Source organism: Apium graveolens, chromosome 9, assembly GCF_009905375.1.
Source record: "Apium graveolens cultivar Ventura chromosome 9, ASM990537v1, whole genome shotgun sequence".
Classification (NCBI taxonomy): domain Eukaryota; kingdom Viridiplantae; phylum Streptophyta; class Magnoliopsida; order Apiales; family Apiaceae; genus Apium; species Apium graveolens.
In genome coordinates this window covers 189130991-189147416 of record NC_133655.1, presented here as the reverse complement: position 1 = coordinate 189147416, position 16426 = coordinate 189130991, and the positions used below count along the sequence as shown (strand labels likewise).

General features: G+C 36.0%; 1 protein-coding gene across 1 annotated transcript in view; it reads right to left on the bottom strand.

The window, feature by feature from the left end:
• The window catches only part of LOC141685795 (serine/threonine-protein phosphatase 7 long form homolog), a 29948-nt gene extending 18015 nt beyond the window's left edge, over positions 1-11933 (bottom strand). Inside the window, exon 1 of the mRNA XM_074490881.1 lies at positions 11494-11933. Within this exon, the coding sequence (XP_074346982.1) occupies positions 11494-11933 (440 nt within the window). The remainder of the gene's footprint in view (positions 1-11493) is intronic.
• Between the last annotated feature and the right edge of the window lie 4493 nt (positions 11934-16426).

Genomic DNA, 16426 nt, shown 5'->3' with positions numbered 1-16426 from the left:
AAGTCACTGACACAAGCCTAGGTTAACGGGAATGGGTAGTGGGTTAGGATTAGAAGTAAGGTATAGGATGATAGAACGTCGAGAGGTTGAGTGTTATGGTATAACCGGTATTAGTATAGTTTGCGTCGTGGTACGAGATTCTTATATTACGATATAATTTCAGATAGCAGAGATGGCCGACTCTTTTGTTCCCGTATCAGCTGATCACTCAGAGCCTTCAGTTGGAGCACCAGCATCGGATCCACGTCCTGTGATTCCACCAGCATTGGCTATTCTACCTCCACCGGTGTTGCAGCCCGTACCATTGCAGGCTATTCCACCTCCAGGCATGAGGCAACCTGTCAGAGGACCCCCACCAGCTGATTCAGATTCCACTGGGCATTCAGTAGCGGGTGCCCCATTCCAGTCTACATTGCCCCCAGTTCCTTATTACCGGTATGAGGCCTTTCATATTGGAGCGTGATTCCTTGTTGGCTCAGATCAGAGAGTTACAGCATATCATCAGGACTACAGATGTTGATCGTGGTGTGAGGGAGCTTCGAGAGGAGATTCATGTGACACGGAGGGTTCTTGAGGCTAGGCTACATGGAGCTACACTACCTGGCAGAGGCCCTGATGCACTGATGGGCTGGGCTACTGAGGTGATGGAGGACTTTGAGAGGCTGGCAGGACCAGAGTTTCCTTGGAGCTGAGTTAGAGATTCAGAGATGGAGATACTGAGCAGTGTTGTATGGTTATGTAGTATGGACAGTAGTGTGTAGTGTGTATCAGAAGACTTTTGAGTTGTATTTATAGACTAGCGATGCTGACTAGTGAGTAGGTTGTTGTACCCATTTTGCTTTGACTTTCGAAGCGTCTTTACGCTTGTACTACCTAAAACTTTTGATCTATATATATCAGTACCTTTTTCCTTTCCAACATTGTCATTTACTTTATCGCACCTGTTTTACTTTACCTTATTTATTGCACTAGTATACCCTGTGATACCATGTACCCTGTTTTCCATAACTGTTTATATCCTGTAAAGAAGCATGCAATTTACTTAGTTACAACTGTTTTTAAAAAGAGATATTCCTGTTTTACAAAACCTTTCTTTTATACAAAGATTTGATTCAAAAGCTAAATAAATTGATTGATTCTTTACAGAAAATGCCTCCTAGAAGAAATACCCGCACCAACACCCAGAATGAAGAAACCAACAACAATAATAACCAAGATGATACAACCCAGAATGTGAACCCAGGACCCATGGACCCAGCAATAGCCCAGATTCTTCAAATCTTGGCCCAACAAACAGTTCACCTGGCACAACAACAACAAAGACAGACCAATCCCCAGGTAACTTTCAAAACTTTTCAGGCAATAAACCCACCAGAATTCAAGGGTTCCTTAGAGCCAATTGAAGCAAATGTTTGGTTAAAGGAAATAGAAAAGGCATTTGCCTTAGTGAAAGTGAAAGAGGAACAAAAGGTTGAGTTTGCAAGTTACTATCTGAAGAATGAGGCCACCTGTTGGTGGGAAATGGTGAAGACATTGGAAGGCACGGATGTTATTAGTTGGGAAAGGTTCAAGGAATTGTTTTTAGAAAAGTATTTTCCTCAGTTTGTTCAGGATCAAATGGAGCTGAAGTTTTTAGAGTTAAAGCAAGGGAATATGTCGGTAACAGATTATGAGGGGAAGTTTGAGGAATTGTCAAGGTATGTGCCATCGTATGTTGATACTGACAGAAAGAAAGCTAAGAGATTCCAGCAAGGCTTGAAGCCATGGATCAGGGGGAAGGTAGCTATTTTTGAATTGGATACCTATGCCGGGGTTGTACAGAAGGCTATGATCGCAGAGACAGAGAGTGAGATGTTCCAGAAAGATAAGGAAAGCAAGAAAAGGAAAGTTGAGGGAAGTGAAGGTCAGTCACAAACAGGGAAGTTTCCAAATTTTAAGAAGGGCAAGTTTCAGCCAGGGAGAAATTTTAATTTCAGGAGACGAAATGCAGGAGACGGAGGCCAGGGCAATTGTCCAGCTAATGTGAATCAGCCGAATCAGTTGAGATTAACTTTTCCAGATTGTCAAGTTTATGGAAAGAAGCATGGAGGAGTTTGTAACAAGTTGAATGTGGTATGTTTTAAATGCAACCAGAAAGGGCACTATTCAAGGGAGTGCCGAAATCAGCCAGCAAATAAGGATCAGCCTATCCGGAATCCAGCTGTGAAGGTTCCAGTCATTGGATTTACATGCTTTAAATGTGGGAAGCCAGGACATGTGGCCAGGGATTGCAAGACACCAGCCCCAGTCAGTAATGCATTGAGAATTATGGGATCTAACCCAATAGTGAATGAGACTCCGAGGGCTAGAGTTTTCGACATGTCAGTGAAGGATGCTATCCAGGATACGGATGTCGTGGCAGGTACGCTTAATGTGAATTCTTTATGTGCCAAAGTGTTAATAGACTCGGGAGCAACTCGATCGTTTGTTTCACAAGATTTTGTTAGTAAATTAAACTGTCCAGTTGAGTGCTTAAATGAAATAATGATTGTGGAATTAGCAAATCAAGAACGTGTAACTGTGAACCAAGTTTGTGGAAATTGTGAGATTGAGATTTCTGGTAGTAAGTTTTGTGTAGATTTGATACCATTTAAGTTAGGAGAATTTGATGTGATATTAGGGATGGATTGGTTATCTAAGCATGATGCTCAGATAGATTGTCAAAATAAGAAAGTAATGGTGAAAACGCCAGACGAAAGAATAGTAACGTTCAAAGGTCAGAAACAAGTAAAGAAGTTCTTAACGATGATTCAAGCCAAGAAGTTACTACGGCAAGGATGCGAGCATTTCGTAGCATACGTGATTGACAAAAGTCAGGAGCCAGCAAAACTTGAAGATATCCCAGTAGTGAATGAATTTCCAGACGTATTTCCGACGAATTGCCAGGACTTCCTCCAGATAGAGAAATTGAATTTGCGATCGACTTAGCACCTGGAACAGAACCAGTATCCAAAGCCCCGTACAGAATGGCGCCTGTTGAGATGAAAGAGCTAGTAAAGCAATTGCAGGAATTGTTAGAGAAAGGAGTAATCAGACCCAGCGTATCCCCGTGGGGAGCCCCGGTATTATTTGTCAAGAAGAAAGATGGAAGCATGAGACTGTGCATCGACTATAGGGAGCTCAACAAGTTGACAATCAAGAATAAGTATCCGTTACCCAGAATTGATGATTTGTTTGACCAATTGAAGGGAGCCAAGTATTTCTCCAAGATCGATTTAAGATCGGGATATCATCAACTGAAGATCAAACCAGAAGATATACCAAAGACAGCTTTCAGAAAAAGGTATGGACATTACGAGTTTTTAGTGATGTCTTTTCGATTGACCAACGCCCCAGCAGCGTTTATAGACCTGATGAACAGAATTTTCAAGGAATATTTGGGCAAGTTCGTTATAGTATTTATAGACGATATTTTGATCTATTCAAAGACGGAGGAGGATCATGCGGAACATTTAAGGACAACTTTAGAGATTTTAAGGAAAAAGAAGTTATATGCTAAATTGTCGAAGTGTGAGTTTTGGCTACAGGAAGTTCAGTTCTTAGGACACATAGTCAGTAATGAAGGGATCAAAGTGGACCCGGCAAAGATCGAAGCAATTACGAATTGGGAGAGACCGAGAACACCCACTGAGGTAAGAAGTTTCTTGGGATTGGCAGGATATTATCGACGATTCGTTCAGAATTTCTCAAGGATTGCCACACCATTAACAAAGCTTACACGAAAGAATGAAAAGTTTATATGGAACGACAAGTGCGAAGAAAGTTTCCAGGAGTTGAAGCGGAGATTAATCACGACACCTGTTTTGTCACTTCCAGACGATCAAGGGAATTTCGTAATTTATAGCGATGCTTCCTACAAAGGATTATGATGTGTTCTTATGCAGCACGACAAGGTGATTGCATATGCGTCAAGGTAATTAAAACCACACGAACAAAAGTATCCTACTCATGACTTGGAGCTAGCAACTATAGTTTTTGCTTTGAAGATTTGGAGACATTATTTGTATGGAGAAAAGTGTGAGATTTTCACAGATCACAAAAGTTTGAAATATATATATACCCAGAAGGAACTTAATATGAGGCAAAGGAGATGGTTAGAATTAATCAAGGATTATGATTGCTCGATTAATTATCATCCCGGTAAGGCGAACGTGGTGGTAGACGCGTTAAGTCGGAAGGAAAAGTTAAATGAGTTATCAGTACATGAGGATATATATAAGGAATTTCAGAAATTGGAATTGGAAATTAGAGTTTGTGAACCTGAGGAAGCGAAAGTGTACAGTATGACTTTCCAGCCGGAGTTGTTGGAGAAAATAAAGAAATGTCAGAAAGATGTAATGGATCAAGATATAAATCGTTTGGTAGGTGAAGAATTATGCACGCAGAAGGATGATCAAGGCATTTTGAGATTTTCATCTAGAATCTGGATTCCACCAGTGACGGAGTTAAAGAACGAAATTTTACAAGAAGCACATAGTTCAAGATATTCCATCCATCCAGGGAGTACCAAAATGTACAAAGATTTAAAGAAGAATTATTGGTGGCCAGATATGAAGAGGGAAATTGCGGAATGGGTTAGCAAATGTTATACCTGTCAGAGAGTTAAAGCAGAGCATCAAAGACCAAGCGGATTGCTACAGCCATTGGAGATTCCAGAGTGGAAGTGGGAACATATTACCATGGATTTCATAGTTGGATTACCAAGGACAAGGGCTTATCATGATGCCATTTGGGTTATAGTGGACAGACTTACCAAGTTAGCTCATTTTCTGCCTATAAATGAAAGATTTTCGCTCGACAAGTTGGTCCATATGTACCTAAAAGAAATTATAGTTCGTCATGGAGTTCCAGTGTCTATCGTATCTGATCGAGATCCAAGGTTTAATTCAAGATTCTGGAAGAGTTTTCAACAATGTTTGGGAACAAGACTGAATATGAGTACAGCTTATCACCCCCAAACGGATGGCCAAAGTGAAAGAATGATCCAGACAATCGAGGATATGTTACGTGTTTGTGCTATTGATTTCAAAGGAAGTTGGGACGAACATTTACCTCTGGTAGAGTTTGCTTACAACAACAGTTATCATGCCAGCATTGGAATGCCACCCTATGAAGCCCTTTATGGACGCAAATGTAGATCTCCCATATATTGGGACGAAGTAGGAGAACGCAAGATACTTGGACCTGAACTGGTACAGCAGACAAAGGAAGTTGTTGAACTTATCCAGAAAAGATTAATAGCCGCTCAAAATCGTCAGAGGAAATATGCAGACCAATCAAGGAAAGACATGGAATTTGAAGAAGGAAGCTTGGTATTACTGAAAGTATCACCATGGAAAGGACTAACGAGGTTTGGAAAGAAAGGGAAGCTAAGCCCAAGATATGTCGGACCTTTTGAGATCCTAAAGCGCGTTGGCAAAGTAGCTTACGAATTGGCGTTACCTCCGCACATGGAGCACATTCACAATGTTTTTCATGTATCGATGCTCAAGAAATATAATCCAGACTCCAGGCATGTAATAGAATATGAGCCAATAGAGCTTCAGGCAGATTTATCATATGTAGAGAGTCCGATAGAGATTCTAGAGGCAAGAGAGAAAGTATTGAGAAATAAAGTGGTAAAGTTAGTAAGAGTATTGTGGAGAAACCCAAAGGTTGAAGAGTCAACCTGGGAGTTAGAAAATGATATGAGAGAAAAATACCCTCATTTGTTTTCTTAGGAGATTCTGAGGACAGAATCCTTTTAAGAGGGGAAGGATGTAATATCCGGGATATATCGTGTAATTATTTTTGATATTATTATGTGTGCCCAGTATCTATTCTGTGAGTTAATTGTTAAGTGTTATCTGTACTTGAATATTCAAAAATAATATTAATTGAGTATTTTAATTTTTATATGTCCAAAATAAAATATAGATAATTGTCATATCTTCCTAATTATTTTTATGTTGATTTATGGATTTATAAGAATCATATGAAATTTCTAAAATCTTTTTCCGGATAATTAAAATCTATTTTATAAAAACGGGAACCAACCGACGTCAACCGTTGTTACGTTTTTGTAACCCGAAACTCTTCCGAGAACTCCTTCCTAACCTAATTGTAATATTTCGAGCATTTTTCATGTTTCGACTTTTTCGATCCGGCTTACGGTTTGTCCTGCGCGGGTCCCGGCACAACATTTTTGATACAATGTTCGTTTCGGTAAATCAATAACACCCGTATTTTCGATAAACGGGAGCTTTTTATTAAACTATCCCAATTATCACTTCGTAATACGTGTAACCAGGCGCTGAGACCAAGACCGCAGTACAAATTGTACTGATTTGGATAATTATCCCGAAAACCGATACCGTTTGGATCAGTTTTTACAGATAAACGTACTGTTTTATATCCGGAATGATCCAACGGGATACAAATTTTCCGTAATTATAAATAGCCTTTTTTCGTATCAAAATCATTTGCAGATAGTTAATTATATAATTTTCAGAGAAAAACCCTAATTACATAAACTGTTCTAAGAATCAAACAGCAAAACGAAGGCGTTACCGATCTCTGTTTTTAAAGCTTGAGTAACCAAAACGAAGGATTTGAGGTGTTCTATCAGATTCTGAGCTTTATTTCACTGCAGAAATCAAGGTTATTTTTCTAAAAATTTATTTATTTTCGAATTTATTTTATTAAAAATATGAATTTTTGTTCGGATGATTGTTTGTATGATTTGATGATTGCATGTTGTAGAGCTTGTTTTCCTGATGATTTTCATATGTCATACGTCTGATTTGGAGTTCAATAACATGTTCAAATTTGAGTTTAATTTTCGAATTTCAAAATTAGGGTTTATAACCCGTATGAATGTTCTTAATTGAAATTTGGGGGTTTCTTATTCTGTGATAGATTGATGTTGTGTTATAGTGGGTTGTGTTCTCTGTGAAATTTGCAATCTAGTCGTATAAGTTTCATGAACCAACGAGGTCTGTAGAGAAGGGAGTTGTGTTTTGAAGTTTTCCGATGTTCGCCGGAAACTGGAAAACTTCACGGCCAAATTCCGGCCAACTCAGGGATTGTTAGGTTGTTTTGATTGCATGGTTGTGTTCCTGGTAACCTGTAGATGTGATCTGGAGGTGTTGGTGGGGTGAGGACGTCGGGAACATGTTCTCCGGCCACTCACGACTTTTTCCGGCGACTAGACTGCAAAATTGCAGTTTGGTCCCTGCAGTTTTGAAAACGATGCAGTTTGGTCCCTGTAGTTTCCAGACTTTGCAAAAATTGGATTTCTGTTTTAAAAATGTTTAAAAATCATATTTCCTATTTATTTTTATTATAAAAATTCGTTTTTAATTTCTAAAAATTCTAAAAATTATTATTTTAATTCCGAAAATTATTTTTAATTCACAAATAAATCTGAATTAATTAGTTAATTAATTTCAGTTAATTTTTAATTGATTAATTAGTCAATTAATTCGAAAATTAATTGATTAATTGATTTAATTAATTATTAATTGATTTTAATTAGTTATTTAATTAGATTTAATTATTTAAAAATGATTTAAAAATTCTGAAAAATAGTTTCGAGCTTTAAAATATTATTCTAAATTATTTCCAAGGCTCGATAATTATTCTAAAATTATTTCGGAGCCAGAATGGGCCAACCGAACCCTGTTTATTAACCCGAAATTGATCCAACGACCCGTTTTAATTCCGAAAAATGTTTTAAAAATCATTTTAAATACCCGAAAGCATATTTATGACCCGAGACTTCTTTATAGATGATATGTCATTGATTACGTGATGTATTATGTGTTATACGTGACCTGTTGTTTGACTATCGGTCTATATATTCGGTGTTTACTTGGTTATTGCATAGATTTCAATCCGTTAATCGGATTTGGGTAAAATGAAGGGTAGATAGAAGTATGTGTTGAATAGAATCCTGTGAGTTGTTGATTGATAGATGCTTATGATATGTGAGCAGAAGAGGCAAGGTGTAGGAAAGGGAAACAGGTAGTTGAGGAGTAAGACGATTGTGATTGAAAGCAAGTGCAGGATAGTAAGCTAATATCAGGCAAGTGTTCTGAACTTTCTCGAGATATTGTAATTCTTGATAGTCTTGTTGACATTGCAAGTGCTTTGAAGCACGGAAACCTAAATCCTGATTTCAGTTATTGTTCTTGAGCTATGAACCATATTTTTTCTAAGCCATTGATTATTGTATACCCAAACACGAACCACAAATCTACGATACTACTCCACAAATACATACAAACTAAATACCAGACACTGAACTGAATTTTTATATACTCAATCCATGATATCTTATGCTTTGAAAGACCAAATCCTTGAAATCTTGAAACGTTGTTTCCTTTGTTATCCAATTCTTTCATTACCCAGCATTCCAGCTTTGAAAGTACCTTGTTGATCCTTACAAGGATTGAAACCCTTTCATTGTTAAACATATATTGTTGTTAATGATTTCGATTATTGTTTATTATTACATATTCTGTTATTATGTTAGAATTGGATTGTTTTTATAAAATTATGGACCAGATTCGTGGTCAGACCATATAATGGTCAAGTTAGGCCAATGTGTGCCTTGGATCCAGTAGTTAGAGCAATGCTGTGTGCCTTGCTCGGGGTTAGTGCGTGACTGATCAGCAGCCTAACCTTGGTTTTAAATTAAAAGTATAATATCCAATTCTAAATCATAATCCATTGTTCACTTGATATCATAACCATATTAACCTGATGATCATTATTCTCAGTTTTGTCATTGTGACTTGCTGAGCTAGTTAGCTCATTTGTGCGATGTTATTTATATTCTTTCCAGTTAAAAAGGAACCAGTTGGTAAAGAGGATCCCCAGTCCAGCGCGAGAGCTAGGGGTTCAGGTTGAGAAAGCTGAGCTAGTAGGCTTCTTTTGGAATAATTTAAGTTTGTAAAAGTTTGTAATAATATTTAATACTCAGTTTGAATTTGAAATAGTTGGGATTTGAACGGTTTGTAATATATTAGTATGTTTGGCTTGTGTGCATACTTTAACCTGTTGCGGTCCGTGGTGGTTGGTAAGTAGGGTCATTGCATATATTATTATTATCTTTATTATTGTTATAAGCAGGTTATAATTAAGGTGTGTGTGTGGACCCCAAACTTCTGACCCGGGTTTGGAGGGCGCCACAACCACCCAAGCCACATTTGAAACACTTGAATTTAAATTTATCCACCATGTTTATATTTGGCTTGGTTGCTCCAAAATTCATTTTGAATTTGAGCTTGGCAAATTTTCTTGATAGGAAAGCTAGATGTTCATTCAATGTCCTCCATTTCATCCTGATTGAGATGGTCTTCATGCTCAGCCATTATCCCTTTTCCGTTGCTTTTACAAACCCTTGAGTTTGGTGCAGATTCCACAGCTTCAACCTTTATCTCTTTCACTCTCTCTTGTTCAACTACCAATGCAATCGATCCTCCTTTCTTCCTTCCTTTCTCTAACTACTCATCTTGTTCTAACTCAAGCTCATAAGTTTTTAAAATGCCATACACTCTCTCCAAAGTAAAATCTTTATAAACTTGAGAGTTTCTAAGGGAGATAATCACAGGCTTCCAGTCTTTTGGTAGAGATCTAAGGAATTTCAAGTTTGAATCTTTTTTCTGGTAGATTCTTCCATGCAGCTTCAGTGCATTTAGTAGTTTTTGAAATCTACTAAAAATGTCACTTAAAGATTCACTATCTTCATAATAAAAGTTCTCATACTGCTGGATTAGAATTTGCATCTTGTTTTCCCTCACTTGTTCAGTTCCATCACATATGATTTGAATTGTATACTAAATTTCCTTAGTAGAGTTGTAGTTGATGACATTGTCAAACATATCTCCCTCAAGACCATTGAACAGAATGTTAATAGCCTTTTTATCTTTGTGCACTTGCTCAATGTCTTCATCTGTCCATTCTGATTGTGGCTTTGGAATTGTCTACTCATTGTCAACAGCTCCTCCAACGTCTGTTGCAGCTCTGCGAGGTATATGAGGGCCTTTCTCAATGCAATCAACATACCTTTCATCTTGAGAGAGAAGATGCAGGTGCATTTTCACCTTCCAATGGTGATAGTTGTCTTTGTCCAGAAAAGGAATCTTCACTCCAACATCCTTCCTACTCATGTTGTTAATTATTTTTATCTTTAAACTCTTAGTGTGTCAAGATCTTGGTCTGATACCAATTGGTATTCTCAAACAATCAAACAATAGAATTATAGAAGGGGGTTGAATGTAATTCTTGGTTTTTTTTGGAAATTAAGAAAAGTTTTTACCAAAATATATCTTTGTTTGAATATGCAAGTGTGCGGAAATGAAATATATAAGTATTCAAAACACACAAGTAATTAAACATAAAGATTTAAAAACTTTCTGGTGGATTGATCTTTTCCACCAGAGATATATTGATTGAGAATTCTGTGATGCAAGAATGCACACAGCTGCTTACAAGTAAAGTTACAAAGAAAGAACAGAGAAATTCCTGACATATGTAGCTTTTTCTATTTCTCAGTTCAATCGATTTATTATTATCTACTTGCTATTCTTGGTTTATATATCACCAAGTTACATATGAAAAAGACAAATATATAAAAAATGTCTAAGTCTAATCACATATTTATTCATCTCTCTATCCAGCATCTTTGTATTTATTCAAGTAAGCATGGAAATGGAAATGCTTATTTGTTCTCATAAACCTTCTAATAGGCTGCCACATTCCTTTTGTATACAATCAACCCATGTGACTGTCAAGTCACTATTAACTGCAATTTGAATTTATTATCCGTTAAGACTTTGTAGATTATTCATTTAATCTCTATTGGATCATCCGTTGATAGTATCTTGAGTCATCCGTCGAAGCCTTAAAGAATCATCCGTTGAAAGTATTTTCATATCAGTTGACACAATTTCATTTATGCAAAATTACAAGACATCTAATATTTATAATTAGCCAATCTATTTTGCATATCATTCTAGTAGTCAACATGACTTAGAATATTCTACAACCTCTAATTCTCTAAGACATTACAGTATACAGTAATGTGCTACAAAAACTTATTTAAACATAAGCTACTCTATCAACGGATGAACAAGTGTGGTTATCCGTTAATAGTTACAAACACACTTAATTAAATCTACTAAGGTATTTTGGTGAAGTATCATAAAGCCTACAACATGTTCCTAACAACCCTAAACCCTAACCCTTTCCGTATCATATCAAGTTCTTTTAAACATCATCTAAAACCCAATTTGGGGATTAATGAACCCAAAAATATTAAACAATGGTAAATTACCAGAATCCACGTGGAGCTGTAGGCTGACCCTCCTAGAAATGAGCATCAAATAAAGGAACAAAGGTGAGGATGGGAGCAAGAGTGGGCAATCTCTCCCATGCCCATAACTGCAACAATATCAGACAACCAGCTACCTCATCAACGTCCTTTTTGCTTGTCTTGCATAACTCCCTATACAAATATGCAAGAACTGCAGCCCACAAGCATAATCTCCACATATATCTAGGTCACGAAGAAAATGCAGAAATATGGAATGGAAGAGACCTCCCGAATAATCAGTAAAAAGTACACCACCACACAAATGAACAAGATAACACAACACCTGAAACCGAATATCACATGCTGATGCGTCATGTGGTAAATGTGGTGGAGCACATGAAGAAATAAAGGTCAATCGAACTCTTGATCCATTCATGTCTTTCTTCGGATCGGGAGTGCTACCAAAAATCTCACCAACATAAGTAGGCCAACTCATACCAGGGCCAGGGGTGACATCAGAAATAACAACATCACCATCAACATGAAGCCTTGAAAGAATACCTACATCCTGTAAAGTAATAGTGACCTCTCCCATAGGCAAGTGAAAAGTATTAGTCTATGGCCGCCATCTCTCAACAAGAGCTGATATGAGACTCCAATCAAGCTGTAAAAATGCCACCCGAGCCATACCATAGAAACCAAGACTGAAGTAAAGGGACCATATGAAGATCCAGCGGTGAAAGATCATTTGATTATTAGGATTTTTACACCGACACTTCAACATATCACCACCACCTAACCTCCAAATATCTGAAGATCTATGTGAAGCCTGAAGATGAAGAAGGGTAGGGTTAACAAGGCCCGGATGCACATCGTGCAAACATTTACGATATTAGTAAATCTTGAAAAATTCACAAAACTTTGCACAATATAGACTATAAACTAAATAAACCAACAAAAATGAAAATATAAAATACTAACTACTCTAATTTTGCAAGCATATTAAATCATTATACTGTGATAAATGACCATATTAAATAATCAGTACAAAAACTATTGTGCCATTGATAGCTATACATCAATGCAAATTTCATAATTTAGAATCCATTGAACTAGGAAAACCAGAAAACAGATTATAATGCCAAACCAAGAAACAAGTTACAAGTTAATATAGAAAAACATATTAATTTGCTGGAGTGGGGGCAAATTTACAAGTTACAATTATGAATTTACAAACAAACAGATTACCTTCTATTTTTGGTCAAGATTAGCTTCATATAATATATTCAGATTTTATGCACACGGTATATATTGAGACTCCCAGAAAGGAAGAGAGATCATCATAATCAACTTAAACTTGTTTGATTACCATAATAGTTCTAGCAGGCAAGGTACTTTGAGGTGATGGCGAAGAATCTCAAGCATGGGCTTCTAGTATTACTATGAGTGCTTAGTATGACATGCGCTATAATTTTAGCAGCCAAAGCTTGTCCTCTCGATGAGTTATGATGGCACACGATATCCTTTTTTAATCTTTATTTTTTAAAAATTTTGTCATTATAGCGATAGTTCATAATTCTTTACTAAAAATTCTTAATGTTCATATTTTTGAACTTGAGATTATCTTGTTGAACTTGGGATAGTTCTTACCCTCTGCATGGACCTAACATATGAACTATTTTGAATCAACAAGATTATTTAAAGAGTCTGAGTAAACAAGAGTATTACAAGTAGATAAAGATCCTAAGCTAGTAGGAATATAAAAAGAATATGGAAAAGATCTCGAGTCAATAAATGTGCTTAAAATCACGTAGTTTCCTTGAGCTAACAAGATTGTTTTATAGCTCTGATCTTTACAATTGCTCTTAGTCTGTTAATTTCGAATTATACCATATTGAGATCCATACCTTGTATTAATAATATTTACAAAACTTATTAATAATTAGCTGATATGTAAATTACATAGTTGTCTTTACATGAAGTTTGAGTCAGAGTCTTGGATCGTTGTGACGCCCTCCAAACCCGGGTCAGAAGTTTGGGTTTCACAACACATACACACTCAATATATATACCTGCTTATGAAAGTAATATATGTAAAGACCCTAATTACCATAACCATGGATCGCAACAGGTTAAAGTATGAAAACAAGCCACAACCTTAACTTTTATTACATCGTACCAAATCCCAACTAGTTCCGCTTATAACTGATAATGATATCATTCTGACAATCTTACATAACTCATCTACATTATAAAGCTCCTGCTAACTCGGTCCATCTTATCCTGGAATCCTAGCTTGCATACTGGATTGAGAATCCTGTTACCAACAATTTCCTTTTCAACTATAAAATAACATAAACAGATTTGCAAGAGTGAGCTAACTAGCTCAGCAAGTCATAATAGCAATAAATGAGGTTCAACAATGATCAATTGAAATGATTCAGAAGAATCAAGTTTCTTGATAAGCAATGAATAGAATTGGATATTCTCTTTTCATTTTTAAAAACCAAGGTTAGGCTGCTGATCAGTCACGCACTAACCCCGAGTAAGACTCCCATATTTGCTCTATATACTGGATCCAAGGCACGCATTGGCCTAATATGACCACGAATATGGTCTGACCACGAATCTGGTCCACATTTATAAAACCATCCAATTCTAAACCAATTCAATATAATAATCATTGCAATTCAATAAAAATAGAATTATGATTAACATTGATAAAACATTTATCTCAGAGCATAAAATATTTCACAGGTATCACCAGGGTGTATCAAGATGTAAATATGAAGAACGACTTCAAGCCTGATGAAGAATTAAGTATCTGAAGAATAATGGTTCAATGATACTACATGGTATTGATCTTTGATGTGATAGGGTATTCCAGGGTGTATAAGTTTCCGTATGCTCAAGAAATTCTGTTGAAATACTTGGTTTATGGTATGTAAGTATTTGTGGAGTAGTATTGTATTTGTATGGTTTAATATCTGGGAAATCAACCGTTGGTGGTTTACAAGAAATAAAGCTTACAACTCAAGTTCAATGATATGATCAGGGTTCAAGGTTGAACAGTTTAAAGCGCCTGCAGTATAAAAAAGATTTATTTTGAATACTAGCAACATGTTATGAGAAATTTCAGAAACATCTGTAATATATCTCGAAGAAAGGTTCAGAAGTAATTGCCTTGTCACAGATGACTTCCAACTTTACTTGTACTCATCTAACAGTTTTACTTTTCAATTACTTTCCTTCTTTTTCCATGCCTTACTTCTATTCATCAATCAATTGCTTTCTTTTTCTACATTTCAGTTCTATATACCGATCACTGGCTTTCTTTTCTATGCCTCACTTACTCTTGATTTCTGCACAAAAATGGATGGTTGATTCAGAAAGAGTTTTTCAAGAGCTTCGTTTTGATATATTGCACGCCCGAATCGAAGTTCGATAACGCCTTCGTTTGTGCGATTGATTTTCAAGAACGCGACATTTTATTAGGGGTTTCTCCATGTTTTACTGGTTTGTACTGTCTGATTATGATTATACGAGTGAAATGAAATAAGAAAAGGGCTATTTATATTTACGGAATATTGGTACGTTCTGGATCGTGTTGGATCGATAAATACGTTTTCTAGCCACTAATTAACTATAAAAACGATCCTATCGGATAACGTTTTGGATAAACATTATCATGTTTTGGATAAGAATTATTCTGTTTCAGATAAGCATTATCCTGTTTTGGATAATTATCAAAATCGGGTTTTTATAAAACGCTTTGTACGAAGATATGTTATCGAAAAGGATTACCGTATCGAAAATTTTGCGCTGGGCCGCTCACGGGTCAAACTGTAATCCGGATCGAAAAAGTCAAAACATGGAAAATGTCTGGAATTACCAGATTAGGTTAGGAAGGAGTTTTCGGAAGAGTTTCGGGTTGTAAAAACGGTTGAGGTTGGACGATTCCCGGCTTTAGAAAATATTTTTGTAATTATTCAGAAAATAATTAATAAATTCAAAAATCAATATAAAATCATATAATACTCCAAAAATTACCAGAAAAATACCTTAATTATCTATATTTTATTCTGAACATAATGAAATTAACATACTTATACTTTACCACATATAAACATCCACATAACGACACCAATCATCAGATAATTCACCAAAAATCACAATATAATCATGAAATAATTATTTATCAATAAAAATAATTACACGCTATGTCCCAGATATTACAATCGTGCTGCCAGAAAATGCATCAGACTCCATGGGAGTAGCAAATATAGTTTGGTCAGAAAGCAACTAGGCTTCTATACAACTTCGAGTTTTCAGAATTTTTCACATGATTACTTGCTCCTCTTTTTGGGCACTGGTCTTACAATTTTTTTATACATTGCTACAGTTTTAGTATGATTAGTCATTGCAAAATCATTTAAGCGGGATTGTCATTGGGTACTAGACACCAAAATCAAGTATTATACTGGGGCTTCACAAACCCCTTAACAACTAATGCCATTAGATTTGCAGTAGTATGTATTTACTGTTCACTCTAAAATATTTAGTAAGAAAATATATTAAAAAGGGGAAAACACAGATTAACTAATTGCATATAATAACACAGAATAACTAATTGTATCTAATAATCCAAACATATTGAAAGCAGATAAACAAAAAATAAACAAGAAAATACATAGAACATCAAAAGGAATTATACATGTAATTCCATGATTTATGAGGATCAACAAAAATAAACCCTAATTCGTCTCAATTCCAATACATAGCAGAAGAATCCAACATATCAGAAATTGTCTGAAGCACGAGGGATGAAGATGAGAAGAACACGAAGGAAACAGTAAGGAGAAATCGTCTGAAGCACGACAAATTAAATGAGTTGAGTTTCGGGGCTCCTATATGATGATGTTGGGCATGTTTAAAATTTTCTATTTTAAAAGAACAATAAAACGTGAGTTCGTATAACGTTTAGGTAGTAAACAAAACGCAATATTATGTACAGTTACAAAATGACAATTTGGGCCTTATTTCTCAAAAATGACAATTTAGGCATTTTCCTCTAAAAAGATGATATTT